The 16,577-nt window shown below is 38.7% G+C and overlaps 1 protein-coding gene across 3 annotated transcripts in view; it reads right to left on the bottom strand.

Moving 5' to 3' along the window:
* Positions 1-16,577, bottom strand: part of MBOAT2 (membrane bound glycerophospholipid O-acyltransferase 2) — a 91,906-nt gene that overhangs the window by 57,884 nt on the left and 17,445 nt on the right. For 2 of the 3 annotated variants that reach the window (XM_085056823.1, XM_085056821.1), the window contains exons 2-3: positions 16,041-16,186; positions 12,537-12,614 (exon numbers count right to left, since the gene is read on the bottom strand). In XM_085056823.1, the coding sequence (XP_084912949.1) occupies positions 12,537-12,614; positions 16,041-16,186 (224 nt within the window). The remainder of the gene's footprint in view (positions 1-12,536; positions 12,615-16,040; positions 16,187-16,577) is intronic. The other variant, XM_085056822.1, reaches the window with a different exon arrangement.

Consider the following 16,577-nt stretch of genomic DNA (forward strand, 5'->3'; position numbering starts at 1 on the left):
CTCTGCCCAGACTTGAGCAGATAAACACAAGAGCATGAAGTACAAAACAGCCAGATAAATATCACCAGCTAAAATTTTTAAAAAATGAACACACCCTTCAAATTGAAAAGCATAGAAAGGTACGGTAGTTCACACACAAAAGGTCAAGGCACCACACAGTGCTCTACATAGAGGCAGGAGAGGCAGGCAGAAGGAAAACAGCAAGGAGCTGCACAAGTTCACAAGAATGCAACCACTACCAGATTCTCAGAATGGAAAAGGAAGGTCCAGATACAGAAAGGGAATCCTGAGCATACAAAAGAATGGCAAAGTTTGGCCTGCAGGACACATCAAGTCCACAAGAGATTGGGTGAAGGCTTTGAAAGCACCACAGATTTAGAACAATCAGTACTCTCTTCACTCAGGTTCCAATTTTCAAGACATGCCAAGAAATTATCTTTAAAAAGTCAAATTTATGCCCAAGCTGATTGAACCAGTCAGCCACTTTCAAATGCACAAGCATAACATTAGCTTCCATTCATTAAGGAAACGAAAAGAAAAAAAAATAAAATTAAACCAACCACATATGGCCCATCACACTCTTCCATTTTTAAGAACCAAAAGAAATCAGAAAGGGACAGAACTATGGAAGAACAATTCACAGAATCACAGAATAGATTGGGTTAGATTGAACCATAAGGATCATCTAGTTCCAACCAGCCTGCCATGGGCAGAGACACCTTTCACTAGACCAGGTTGCTCAGGGCTCCATCCATCCTGGCCTTGAACACGTTTAGGGATGGAGCATCCACAACTTCTCTGGGCAAACTCTTCCAGCACCTCTCCATCCTTAGAGGGAAGTTTTTCTTTCTTATGTCTAATCTAAGCATCCCCTCTTTCAGCTTAAAGCCATTCCTTCTTGTCCTATCATCACTACAAGTCCTTGTAAACAGTCCCTCTCCTGCTCTCTTGCTGGCCCTCTTCAGGTACTGGAAGATGCTATAAGGTCTCTCTGAAGCCTTATCTTCTCCAGTCTGAACAGCTCCATTGCTCTCACCCTGTCTTCATAGGAGAAGTTCTCCAGCCTTCTGATCACCTTCACAGTCCTCCTCTGGACTTGCTCTGACACCTTGAAGTCCTTATGTTGGGGACCACAGATCTGAACGCAGCATTCCAGGTAGGGTCTCATAGGAGCAGAATTGGCTCCTTTACCTGCTGGCCACGCTTCTTGTGATGCAGTGCAGGATACTATTGGCTTTCTAGGCTGGAAGTGCACACTGCCAGCTCATGCTGAGCATCTCATCATGCAACACCCCTGAGTCCTCCTCAAGGCTAATCTCAATCCAATCTCCACCCAGCCTGTACTTGTTGGGATTGCTCCGACCCAGGCACAGGTCCTTGCATTTGTCCTTGATGATCCTGATGAGGTCTGCACAGGTCCACCTTTAAAGCTCGTCATCCAAGTCCCGCTGGATGACATCCCTTCCCTCCAGCATGCTGGCCACACCACAGCTTAATGTCATAGCCAAGCTTGCAGAGAGTGCACTCAATCCCTTAGCACTGGTCCCAGTACAGACCTCCGAGGGACATCACCCATCACAGGTCTCCACTAGGACATCAAGCCACCGACCACAACTCTTCAACCACATTTATACTAAAATGGAGACCTGATCTTTAGAAATCTGCAAAAGTCTTCAGGCATTGCTTTAGAATTAAAAAGATAAAAGCAAAATTAAACATACTAAAAAAAACAGTATAGCTTCAGATACAGAAATCAGGCAGATAGCATGGCTAGAAACACTTGTACAAAAGCAAATTTGGATTGTTTTGAAGTTGGTAGACTTAAGTAGCTTAATAGCTTTTCTTAAAGAAAAACACTATGGTGTTTGCTTTCCAGAAGAAAAATTCTTCGTACTTAAAAAACAGCCTGCTTCACACATAAGCAGCTGTGTGCTCTTACCACAAAGACTAATGGCATTCCAGGCTGCATTAGGCAAAGTGTTGCCAGCAGGTCAAGGATGGTGACCCATCTTCTCTACTGGGCACTGGTGAGGCCAAATGTGGAATATCGAGTCCAGTGCTGTTTTCCAGTACAAAGGAGATATGGACATGCTGGAGACAATCCAACAAAGGGCCACTAAGATAAGGGACTGGAGCACTCTTCTTATATGGAAAGGCTAAGAGAGCTGGGAGCATTCAGCCTGCAGAAGAGAAGGAGATCATGGAGATCTCACCAATGTGTGTAAATGTGTGTAAATACCTGAAGGGAGGCTACAGAGGAGACAGAGATAGGATCTTTTCAATGGTGCCCAGTGACAGGAGCATGCCCAGAAGTAATAGGCACAAACTCAAACACAGAAGATGCTCTCCAAACATCAGGAAACACTGGCACAACTTCCCCAGTGGCATTGTGGACCCTCCCTCCTTAGAGATATTCAAAAGCCATCTGGACATAGTTTTGGACAACTGGGTCTAGGTTGTCCTGCTAAAACAGGAGAATGATCTCTGGGAGGTTCCTTCCAACTTCAACCAATCCCAAATTCCGCAAAGACTTTTCAGGCTGTTACAATTAATACAAGAGATTACTTCAGGTGCACATCAGAAAACCGGAACTTGCTCCTGTATGAGTTAATCCCAGAACCCCAAGCTCAGAGCTCTGCCATTAGAAAATAAGGTGCTGACAGAGCAGACTAAGCAATCAGTTGCTGCAGGGGAACGCTCACTGCTGAGCCTTTAACGAGAACTGTCTGGCTGAACCAAGGCTACCATCCATTTTCTCCCTCTGCCTCCTCAGATCTCTTGGCATCTAAAGCATTCACCAACCAGCATCCATCTGGCAGGAGTCCTATTCTGGAATACCTCAGGCTCTCAGAGACAGGGTATTCTGAACTCCTCTGGCAAAATGAATCAATATTTCCATTTGCAAAAGATTCCCTTTAACAGAAAATCCTTAACTGAGCACACGGATAGTTCAAGGATTGTCTGCTGAAGTTACCCAATGACAATGTCTGATTACCCAAGTATAAGAGAATAGGTCAGGACAACCACAAATACACAAAGTCCATAATTCAAGTACCAGTTATTCTGTTTGGGTTGTTTGTTTGGTCTCCTCTTTCTCACTCCATCTTCTCTCAACTGCATAATGAACCAAAATTTGCATGAGCAACACCTGCTTATCGCTACCTACTACAATTCTTAACACAGAGAAGCACACAGGAACAGAACAAGAATTTTCACAGCCAAGGAGAGGAACATGACCTAATACAGGTTGCTCAGGTATCTGCTTGATGACTTGATCAAATGCCATTTCAAACATATGTCATCACAGTTCATGTCCCGTGACATGAAAACTGAGGCAGTGTATCCAGAATGAACTGGACAGTGTCACAGTGTTCCTGTGTGTTTGCAGATAACAGAGAAAAAGAACAATTAAACAGAAGCTATTTTCTGATTGATTGCATATTTTCACTCTAAGACAGTAAGGAAAGAAAATCCAACACGTGATTATGAAACACTGGAGAAATACGCTATGGATAGATAATGGCTTCATTTCACAATGAGCACACAGTAGGTCATTACCATCCTGATAACACACTTTAAACAGATGCCTCTCAGTGCTGACCTGAAGAATAAGTTTACAAGAATTATATTGAATAATTGATGTTCTCACACTATGTAGTTAACACCTATAGCAGAAGATTTAAAAGATTAAGAATGACTTTATTTCTTCATTGATTCTGCTCATAAACAAGGTGGTGATGCTTGTAAGGAACTGATGTATTAGCCAACACTGGCATTGCTTCTACCATTGTCCATTTTACCAACCTCAAAAAGCATCACTTATTTCATTATTATTAACTGCTAAAATGTATGGTGTTTATTACTTCCAGCAAAAGGATTTCTCCTACCATAAGAACCAGACAGGGACTGCATCTGATATTTGTGTGTTTGAGTTTATGTTGCACCTTGTATTTCAATTCTCATTCATAAGAGGATGATGTTTAAGAGCAGAAATAATTCCATATTCCTGATGTAACTGCACTTCTACACTGCAGAGGGAATACTTTTGCAGGATCCTTGAAAAAAGCACTGAGTAGGTATACAAGTAGCAAAACAGCTGGCACAACAAACTAAATGTTCTGCTTGAGATGTCTTAGGCTTCCTTATTTAGACACAATTTTTACAGATTGTGTCACATACTAATTTCTTGAACACGAAGTATGGAAAAAAATACCAGAGAAACTAACCAGCCTCCAAAGCCCCATACTTTACATCAAACCAACATCAGAATAAAGCTTTATTGTAACCCACTTTTCAGAAGCCACCTATGAATCAAGTTTTGTTTTCACATTCAAAAGCCTTAGCTTTTTCAGTTTGGAGATGGATCTGGAGAGAGATGTTGATACTTCAGACATTTATATAAAACACAGGAAAAGCTGTTATTCTGCTCTCCAGCAGCCAGGATTGATGAAGCCATTGGCTTCTGACTGCAGGTCTGATAGCTACTTGGTAGTAAGGCCCTCACACCCTTCTCGAAAAGTCCCTCAGGTACAGTAATAGAATATACCACATTATGGTTACATAGACCGAATTTGAATTTTGTTATCACATAAAATGGTAAGAACTTATTGTGGGGACAACTCTTAAGTAATCACAATCACACTGCTTACATAAATTTCTAAAGCAAACCTTTCAGTGAACCTAATGCAGTGAAGACAACTGAAAAACAAGACCCTCAAAAGACTATAGTTTTATATGAATGTCCTCTCTCTGCAAAAGAATGTGCCTATAGCATGTATTGGTCAGCTTTTCAGAGCACCATGGTCATGCAGAGAAAGAGATCCAGAGAAGCCTGGACTCTTGTTTCATTGCAACTGGAGACAAGCAGATACTGCTGATCAATGAGACCTCCTTCCATCTTGTAGAGAAAAAAAAAGATGGCTCTATGTGTTTTTCTTTTATTATAATACATTTACCAAGTTTCAGATGACATCTGTACACTTTATGTAGGGAAATGGTAAAATCTTACTATTTAATCTCCCTGTGTGCATACCACCTCATTTACACCTCACAAGATGTCCTCAAAGCATTCAATAGACTATTATTATTTGAAGACAAAAAGCTCTCTGCAGAAATAATAATATCTATCATTAAAACATAGCACTCAGTATCAAAGCTAGAAGACAGTGAGTAGGCATGTGGATGATGACACAGCATTTATTACATATGGTATCAAAAATGGACACTTATCTATGGTGGAGGGAAGCAAAAGAGCAAACCCCGATGAGCTGAAAAGCCTGACACTTACTAAAGAGTTTCCAGGATACAGGATTTAAAACAGACACTCCTAGAAAGAGCAGAATACCGAGAAAAAGAAAGCTACCCATGTGACTCTTGTTTAAAATGGTGCATTACTTGTATGCATTGTGCATTTCCATGTGGTATGATCTATTAATAAAACAGATTATTCACTCTCTAAGCAATCATACACCAAATTACCCAGAGCTTCCTTTTGCAAGCCTACTGACTTCACAGTTCCTGTTGTGCCTGTGATGACTAATGACTTCAAGAACTGTTTAGCACTTGGCTGTATTTTTATTTCAGTATTTATTTCAGTATTATCCAGTTTTGAAGATTGACACCATTGCACCACTGCTACATTGTCTAAGGCACTTGCATCTTCTTACCAGATGTAAACACACAGCAAACCTGTTAAAGTACCACAGAGCTAAAATCCCACAGAGAATAGAACACCAAAAGTTCAGATTTTAGACAGGGACTGTAAATGGCTCTGTGATTTCTATCTTTATTTACCCACTTCGCTTTCAACATAATCCAATGCAACTTTTAAACAGGAAGTTTGAAATTTACTGTCATAAAACAGTAAGCTTCTCAGCTAAAAATGGTGCTAACTGATACATAAGGACATGGGATTTCTTGCATGTAGTCCTCCTGAAAGCAATTTGTCCATACTAAAGAGAGTATAAGTAAATCAGCTGCATACCTTCTCATAGAATCACAGAACATGGTGAGTTGAAAGGGATCCACAAGGATCATCAAGTCCAGCTCCTGGCCCTGCATAGGTGGACCATCCCCAGGAGTCACACTGTGTGCCTGAGAGCATTGTCCAAATGCTTCTTGAACGCTGTCAGGCTTGGGGCTGGGACCACTTCACTGGGGAGATGTTCCAGTGCCCAACCACCCTCTGGGGGAAGAACCTTTTCCAAATATTCAGCCTAAATGTCCCCTGACACAATTTCAGGCTATTCTCTCAGGTCCTCTCACTGGACACCACAGAGAAAAGATCAGTGTCTGCCCCTTCTCTCCCCCTCACAAGGAAACTGCAATTGCAATGAGGTCTCCCCTCAGTCTCCTCTTCTCCAGGCTAAACAAACCAAGAGACCTCAGCCACTCCTCATACATCTTCTCAAGCTCCTTCACCATTTTTGTCAAGAAGAAAAGGGATGTCTTGCTTGAATACTGGAAGAACATTTGTATTCAAACATAAAATGAAAAGTTAATTCAAAGTAAAAGCAAACTTGCAGTGTCAAATACTCCCTTTGGCATTTTTTGATTACTCAGCCTGGCTTCCACCTGCTTCTACTGACTTAAAGACACAAGACTTCTGTACTTTTTCTTGGCATCGTCTTTGTTTCATGTGCCCTCCCCCCTCTTCTTATTATTGCTACCTCTTATAAAATAAGGATAGAAGGACATGCTACCATGTTGCCTAACACAGTGTCCTCCTACCAAATTAACTGTCTCAAGTACAGCTGGTTTATTTCACTTTAAATTGAAATGAGCCTGATAAATTTAAGTTAATAATGCCAAATCTCTACAATTATTGTGTGAGGGAAAATAAAACCACAAAAAGCTTTCATGCGAGTTCAGATGAGAAAACTAAGCCGCATGAAGTCACCTCAAATAAATTTTAAGCTATAATAGACATTGAAGCAAGACACCAAAAGGAAATGGCTGGCATGCTTATGACAAGTGGAACTATTCAGGATCATGACAGTGCTAAGGAAGACTTGGGTTTCACAGAGCAACCTGCTCTAGCTGATCCTGCTTTGAACAGCCAGGATTAGAGTCAGAAACACCTCCCTCCTCAGCTATTCTATGACTCTGTGATCTTGTCTTTAACTTCCAGTGAAGACTGATCTGCAAAACCGATCAGCTTTAAAAGCTATACAAAACCTAACATTTTTAATTGATACTCTGGATTTTAAAATGAAGATGCTTGTACTTTTTAAATATCAGGGCTTTTTATTTACATCCACCTTCCCTTACAGAAAAAAAAAAAGCACAAACAGATACCAAGGGTCATCAGATGATATCAAGGGTCATCATCTTTTAGCTCCAACCCAGACACTTCATACACCATCACTTGCAGTTCTGCAGGCAAAACTGACTTGCGAACTTACAGGCAGCAGTTTCATTAAGGGCACGAAATCATTGTTTGCTGAGCTTGTCGTAATTATTCAAGTGAAATTTGTCTCAAATGCAAAATATTTCACCAAAGAATAAAAAACCATGTATAAGCATGCTCCTAGAGAAGAAAATTTACTATAACACATGGCACCCTTGCATGTAATCTCTCTATCCCAAACACCACTGGCTCGATTCAGTCCATGCCATGCAACCAGAATTTTTAATCAATTCTTATTAGTGGCTGTCTTTGCCAGGAGCTGAAGAAGAACATAGCTTTCACTGAACTCTTCTAGGTACAATTTATTCTGCCACTTCATTTTGTAGGGAGCCTGATTTATTTGACATCAATAGTTTGTTGAGGTAATAAGCCATGCAGCACTGATACCATGACTCAGAGCTCATTTGCTAACAGTCAAGTTGCTTGGCAGCATGACAGGCAGAGTAATGTGCCTAGAAGAAGTATCTGTATAGCTGCTACAGCTTTCAGAGATTACCAAACAAATACAGAGCCTAGAAAACATGACTTTACTCTATCAATTTTGTTTTGATTGATTGTGCCCAGCAAAAATCTTTGAGCACAAAAAAAAAAAAATAGATCTCTGCAAGCCAAAAAGCTACTCCCTCCCAACAGATTTTTAACACACCCAGGCAATTTTACACTACTGCTTCCTTCCAAGAAGGGGTTGTACTCTATATGCTTACAGAAACCAAGTACACAGTGTAGGAAGTACAAGAACCCTCCTTCAGGTAAACAGCAATACTCAAAATATAGCTAGTTCATACAAAAGAAGCAATTTTTTTTTTATCTGAGTTTTCAAGTATGATAAAAGAGGTTTTATATGCCAATGGCATTATTTAAAATCCCCGTTCTTCTGAGAACTCCGTTCTTTTGAGTAACATCAGCAATCAAGTGAAAAATTTAAAAACTGAGATGGGGATTTAAGAAACAGACTGATCTAGACTCCTCTCTGGAAATACATAATATATAGTCAGGTTTTTTTTTCTAGTTGCATTAAGACAGCTTATGTCTTTCTTGTACCAAACCAAGAAAGCTACAACACTTCAAAACTGCCCATGCATTGCTGCTTATTGTCTTTTTCAGCCTCTCTACTTAAGCATCAACCTTTACAAATCTGCAGACACTACATGATTCCTATCCTTCTTTCTCCCTATACATATATAGGGACACACACCTCCCAAAGATTAAATAAATGTATTTCATCTTTATTTAAAAATACAGCAAAAAGTGATAGGCACTACAGGTAAGAAAATTCTAATGTTCTTTCACTCTATCTCTGTAATTACAAAAAACATGCTCATTAAAGGCCTTTCTATTCAAACATTCCAATTTTAGGAAGGATGATGTATCAAGTTATTTTTCAACTTATACTCTTATTGTTTTAAGTCATGCATTGAGATCTATTCAGGCTCAGCCAGGAGTGTTACAGGAAGTTATCAAAGTGGGTGAACTTATCGTAGCTACTTAAAGCAAACAGTTTTAGAAGAAATTCATAAGGAAATTAGGATAAGGAAATTCATACTAGGAAATTCCTTCACATCTGTTAACTTCAACAAGTGCTCAGTTTTCAAGTAATTGAAGATGGACATCCATTTACTTGGTTATTTTTGTAATAGTCAAATCTCCAGCATGCAGAGAATCACGGTCTGGTGCTAGTCAATGTTTCCATTCACAATCTTCAGTATACAAGTCTCATTTCTAGGTAAGCATCAGAAAAATCATGACATTCAGCATTATTAAACACCTGACTAACAAATCAAGTGCCACAATTAACATGCCAAGGAAATTAGTTTACTCATAGGATCAAGACTTATTCATCTCTAATCTGAGATGTCTAAGACAAAACCATCAAATCTCCTCCACACTTCCTTTGCCATATCTTCCATTGTTTGTCGACCCCATAGTAAGGATTGAAGGCAAAGGGGAGCAAGGCATTAATCCTAGCTCTGGCTAGGAGCATAAGCAAACATATTGAGGACTAACATTCCCAAATCCCAAGAAAAGGAATAACCAGGAAGCACCTCCACAGAGATCAGATCAGTTACAACCAAAGTTCGTTTACTGAAATTCAAATATCTCTTTACATTACCATGTTCAAACAGCTCACGTACGTGGGCATAGGAACAGCACAAAGAACTGTATGTCCATTAAAACAAAACAGAACCACAGAAAAGCTCACATTACAGCTACCATGAAAGGTAAAAGTGCTTTGGAGAAGACAAAAGTTTAACAAAAACCTTTCCTTGCTTCAGAGGGTAAGGAAGTCTGTATACCCAGTGCACAGCAACTTAACTGATAATATAAGAAATTTAGTTGTCTCTTTCTTGTTTAAGCAATTTTTAGAAAGGCTGGAGAGACTGAGGAGCTATATTAGAGGGTAGGGAAAGCAGGAAGGAGAGGAATGTTTTTCATCTCCATATACTCATGAAATCTGCAGGACAGCAAGCAGGGCAGGGATAAGAAGGAAACTTAGGTCAGTGAACGAATTTAAATAGACAGAAATATTTTGTAGAATACACAGCTGTTTTTCCAATACAAAATCCATTTGAATCCATATTCACATTTGTCTTGGTTTGAAAACAAACCAGTGGGAGATCACAAGTCAAGATTGAAATTAAAAAAAATAAGTGAAATAATACAAGGAAAAGCACTGACAAAGTCAGATACAACCTAACACCCTGTTAGGGTGGTAGTAGCAGTCCAACTGAAGTAGTCCAGTTGAAGCGGTGATCCTGTGAAGGTCTAGTCTCCAGCTGAAGATCCAGTAGTAGCTCTGGTCCTCTGGGAACCCAGTAGACAGGGCTAGCTCAGGCAGTTCCAAGGCCAGGTTATATCCAGGTGGGAACACCTGGCTCCTCCCTCCTCGGCAGAGCATCTCACAATGGGATAAGTCCATGAGTCACACGGTGGGTCCCTGATGGCCCATTGCCTGTCATGCGGGGTGGGTCGTTAGCAAGTGATAATAGCTAACGGATGGCTCATTGCCTGTCATCCGGAGTGGGTGATAGCAGCTAATGGCCCACAGCTGGTGGTAATAGAATACTTAACTACATCAATATTGCAACCTAGGACAACATTACATATAGGTATTTGAAGTTTGACTCCAAGGTTAAGACGCTCATGGGACAACGCAGGTAACCTCTAACTAGGACTGCCAACCAATGGATCCCTCTACCATCTAAAAAGTAAATCCCAAACCTGGGGCCATGCAGGTATATACAAGTACTTTAGTTGTACATAAACATGCATCCCCACTAAAACATTGACATTCTCCAGTCCTGAGGCCAGCTGTTACCAGCCGCACTCTACTGTACAGCACTTAACCTTCAATCTCCCCTGAGCTCCATGAGACACATCATAGCCTGAAGACAAACACTTAGGAGGGGAGGAGAGTAATTCACATTTGTTTCTATTCAGACTGCCAAACAGAAAGCTCTAAGTGGCATTTTCCTTACAGAAAATTAAGAGTACCTGGTGCATTCCTTAGTTAAAGGTAGAGGCATCATTGCCTCTAGGATAGAAGGGAGCAATGGAGGGAGCAAACCTTGTACAGTCTTGCCTGTATCACCTATTAGAAGTGGCTCCTGGAGCTTCCCATATAGCATCCAGACATCCACAATTTGAAGTAACAAATGACTCTTACATTTTTTTTCTTCCACTGAAAGAAGAGTTTTTTAGTTTTATTCAATGGCAGACTAATTCATACAGTGGCAAAGCAACATAAGCTCTGTAATGAAATGTAGGTTTCCCCTCCCAGCTGTGCAGTAACAGCTGTGTGTGACACAGCAAACATCTCAGCAGATCAGGCCATGCAGTTAAACCAGTTGGTATGAATTTGGAGGGTCAGGAATTAGTGTTCCCTTGCCCCAGTGCAGGAAATCTGCCTACCTGTCTCACACTACTAGGAATGTAAACCACTGCTGGATTTCCTTTTATGAGAAACCTACATAACTTGTTATGATAAACACCAAAGTATTCCTAGCTGGTACGTCCCTTTGCTGCATTTAACCATATTAATAATTTATTTTAAAATATTAAGTCATGTAAATTATAGCTTACATTGTTGAATGTCAAAAGAGAAATTGACATGAACATGCTGTTTTGCAACAACCTGTAATCAAAGAAACTGTTTGTCTATAAACCAGCCATCCAACCAAAGGAGGTTCTCTCACATCCACAGTAGTTTGAATACATGAGGCTTTGAAGAAAACCCTGAAGATAAAAGCCTAATATGGGATATTTCAAAGGACAATAAAATTACATTCACTACCACAGTATAATCCAGAGTATTCTAACAGGTAGGATGACGAACTAAGACCATCCTGGCTTTGTGCTTTATGTGTAAAGCAATTTTCCTCTTTGTTTCTTCTACCAGCATCTTTCCTCACAGCCTCACATGCTTCAGGAACTTAGTCAAGCAAGGATTTGCTATTTTACTAAACGCTTATGCAGGAATTAACACAGTGGGAACCTAATTTGGTTCTGATCTCTAGGCTAGTGGAATAGTAAAACATACACATACAGTAATAAAACAAATGTCTTTCCTGCTTTCAAGAACGACTGAAAAAGAGAAACAAGTGTTATTCTATATGGATTCAGATACTGCTAATATAATCAAGCACTCAAACTTAAAATAACGCCATATGCATTTTATAAATGTATTCTTAACCTAAAATAGCATTCATACTGTTATATTAAAAAAAAGAGAAGGAATTATAAACACTTAGTACCTACAGAAATTTCTCACACAAATTCTGTTCCCTCAGACATCTTCTTTCTACTACCATTGGCTCTTATCAAATTACATTTGTCATTCATTAAACACCTAGAAATATTTAGGATTAAGTAATGATGAAAAAATTCAAATAAATAGAACACAAAAGATGACTCAGTGGGGTATACATTTTAACAAGCTTTAGATATTTCAGAAAGCTGGCAAAAATTCCCAATAAGCCATCTTCTTTCCTGAAAATAAAACCATGGTTAGAGAATTCAAATACTGAAATGATACAACTAGAATTATGGTATATATGCACCATTACAAAACCCCTCAACAGTAGCATTCTTGTAAAAGCGAAACAAAATAAAATTTAAAATGGAAACTTACTTGTGCATATTTTCCACTCCTATTATGATCATGATATAGTAGGAAATTCCACTTTGTATAACAAAATGTAAGGCATACCTAGGGGGGAAAAAAAATAAACCCTCATAGCATCTTCTTTAATGACAATAAACTGCATGCATTTATTGTGAAATTAGAGGTTCAGAATTGAAAGCCATCACTGCTCCCAAAGAAAAACCCCCTTTTGCTCTATTTAGGTTTTCTGCTACCCTTCCTTCTGTTGAGAATTTCTCCCTTTAGCACAGCACAGAGAGCAGTAATGAACAAAAATAGATACCCAGATAGAATGCTCCAGCTCAATCAAGGATATTGTAAATGTTGACAATTCTTAAAATACAAAGAATACGTCTCATAATACTTCCATTTGGAATTATTTCCTGTGTAAATAATTGTAAACATGAAAGTTTTGTGGTTTAATTTCCATACTCATCTTTCTACCCATTTACAACAATAGATATCTCAGATAAGGACAACAATTTCTTATTATCCACAATATGGTAAGATTTCCTGCTCAACAGAAACGGTGACTATGTCCAGCCAGTCTCTTTGTCCCATGTTGTCAATAATTAATAAAGGGATGGTGGTGATGATGTTAACAAAAAACACAAACAAAAAGCCCTACACACCAACAAGCCACAGATTTATCTCACAAAGGTGCTCTAAGCTCTTGTTTCTTTTCCACAGCTTACCACCACAACTATCCCAACACCACTGCTCTGGGGGCTTGTTTTGGTCTTTGAAGGAGTTATACTTCAGTAAGCTGCAGAGCATGAGTATCAAAGCAGTGCCGTGAATGGGGAAAAGAGCTGATCTTCAGAAAGTCAATTTTTTTCATACTGGTACTTAAAGTGCCTCAGTACCACACTTACATATGCCCGAGTGACACACTCATCTAATTTGGGAATTTTTTTCCCATAAAAAGCAGCCATTATTTTGTTATAGTGATGCTGTTTTCTTTCAGCTTATCACCAACGATTTCCTAATTTCACTCCTCCTCTACTCAAAAGGAAATGACTTCAAAGACTTTGAACAACAGACTCAGTTGTATCCAACTAAAATCCTACAAAGTGTACACATGGTGAACTGGGGGAAAACAAGTCACTTGGACATAAATTGACCTTGAAAACCTTGACTTTTTATGGAAGATCCAATCTATACATGCTCCCATGCTTCACTACTAATTAGTCTCATCTAAGATAGGACTACTTAAAATTCAAATGTACATTTTAATATAGTAATTGTTAAAAGTATTTACTTTCTTTTCTTATCAGCCAAGTATTAGCAATATTGTGTAGCAAAGACAGGCATTAGTGAAATGACAAAAATTTAAGAGGTTTGCTTCTTATACAAACAAGGAATACTAAGACATCAAAGCCTAAAAAACAGTGGATTGACATGGAGTACCATATCAGGATTACAGTCACTGAAAACATTTCTCAGAGCTGTTAACAATAGCAATATCACTGACCTTTGATTCAAACATTCAGAGGGATATATTAAAATACCACATGGAATAGTAATTTTTAACTACATACAGAGGGTACATACCGTGGGCCTTTTATCCTGTTAGCTATTATGCCAAGGAAATTATTGCTCCTCTTCCTTTCCTCTACCACCATCACAAGTATTACTAAAGTAACTGAAAACAAACACACTTGAAGATGGCAACCTAACTGCTAATAAATACCCTTAAAAGGGTGCAGATTCCAAACTACTTCCCACATTTAAGTTTGCATGATCTTTTCTACAAATCTACATTTACTAGTAACACTATATAAGAAAATAGTAACAGTTTCCTACTTGTTACATATGTCTATAAGACATTTTATAGCACAATCCAAGAGTACAGAAGAAGGTGTGTCAGGGGCTTGTAACCTGTATCTATACTTGATTCCCTGGGGAGGGGAACCAAAAAAATCCAAAACCCTCAGAAAACCTGCTTGTATAATACATACTTAAGCAAAAGGAAAAACCCTTGGCAGAAGTACAACAGAGTACCAATTTCTTAAATGATGTATACTTTTAACATATCAAATTATGCTCTTTTCATAATTTTTAAATCATTTTTAGGTCCATAACTGCAACATAGAAATTAATTGCTAATACAATAAATTTAAGTATGATCCAAAGCAAACTAGAATAGTCTGGATTTCTACTATGGCAGAAAATGTATCTTTTTTTTTTTCCAAGGCATATTGCCAGTGAGAGCTTTCCACAAGTCTTTATTTATATCTGCTGGGAGTAGAGGTTATTTCTTACCAAAATCTCCCATACCCTAATTTCATATATGAGTGTATTAGTAACACTTTCTAATTACAAGTTACAACTAATTATTTCTGCTTCTAAAGCAATGGATACAAAATATGCTTCCAAGCTTACACTGCTCTCAAAAAAATCCACATGTAGTAGCACCTGTCTCCCATATCATCCTCTATTTGTGGCGCTAAGACTGGAAGTCTTTGAGATCAGATCACTCTCTGAAAGCAGAATACCAGGGCCAAATGTTTATTAAATTGATAGGAGTTGTAGAGTTTTATATAAAAGTAAATCATGCATGTGAATCTAAAGGTTACTGGTTTCTTTTCCTAAAATTCAAAAGCAGTATATACTAACTAATGCTGAGAGGTCTCTGCAGCCAAACATAGAGGACAACACACTCTGCATGGGCAGAGAAAGATGCATGCACACACTGTGTGCATCTTCCCACCTGCACAACAGCTTGATTAATTCCCCCTAGTTCAGTAACATTCTATAAGAGTCAGTATAAATAAGTCTTTTATACATTTGAAGCTAAAGAAGCACTTTGTTTACAATGCAGTAAAATGAAACTGGCACTTAAACCATCTTGGGAAGATGTGAGCCATTTAGTAAGCTATTTTTGAAGGAAAAGAAATCACCAAACTAAATGCATATCCTTTTCTAACTTTACTAACATTCTGTCTTGCTACACTGTGAAAAGATCAAGATATGCAAACAGCAGTCACACAAACCATGTGTTTGAAAAGCAACTACATCTTCCCTCCAAATCATTAAAGAATAAAAAACCAAGGAACAGTCTGAAGTCAAAGCCAGCTCCTTTCCAGGTGTTTTACACTACTAGGAGCATCATCAGATATATGTTACAGTTCCAGCCACTCTTCCTAAAAAAGTCAGATTATATTCAACATTCAGAAAAAGACACTAAGTTATCTCATGCCATGAGTATTTATGGGAAGTTATCTTAGTCACCACATCTGTGCTGTGCCTCAAGAGAATACTTCACCAGCAAGTTTACACAAAAAAAAGTGGTACAAGGCAACTAGTATGGTAGTTACCAATTAGCAAATAGATGATCTTTCAAACTTTGTGCACCTCTTTAGAATATTTAAGCTGATTTCTGTACATTTGCAGCAGCTAAAAACCCCACAGAACTAGGCAAGAAGGTTCTTCATAACAAAGAAATAAAAATCTACAAGTTCCTGAAAAATGAATTTAAGTGCAACTTACCATCCAAAACAAAAAAGTGCAAGATAAAGGCCCAAGAGTGTTGCAACAACATGTCTTATAAATGGGCTAGTTTTGCTTGAATGAAGGTATGTTCGAAACCAAACAGCCGCAAGCAAGGCAAACAGTTGGCACACTACAAAGTTGACCTGTATAAAAAAGGAAAGAAGATCTCTCAGTGTGTATTAAAAATTAGCAGAAATATCCACACATTTTTAGCAATTTGCAGAACTTTTGATTTTGCCATGGCTTTTACCACAGCATGTCAAAGAGTTTCTCCCATGAGTCCCTCCCCAGGTAAAACACAAACCAGTGTTCCCCGAGCAGCTCAGAGGAAAAGACGTATCGACCTGTGAGGCAAAACATGCATAAACCAAGAAAGAAAAATGACCCATTTTCCTCTAGATTTTCTAAATACCATACCACTGTCAACCATTAAATCACTTCTACTCTCCCAGTAATGTGAAGATCTGAGCTGGGGTTTTATTCAGTTTTTTAAGTGAGCAGGACTTGAAACTACCATCAGCTCCAACAATCACC

This window comes from Lichenostomus cassidix, chromosome 3 (genome assembly GCF_008360975.1).
Source record: "Lichenostomus cassidix isolate B80296 chromosome 3, HeHo_3.0, whole genome shotgun sequence".
Classification (NCBI taxonomy): Eukaryota; Metazoa; Chordata; class Aves; order Passeriformes; family Meliphagidae; genus Lichenostomus; species Lichenostomus cassidix.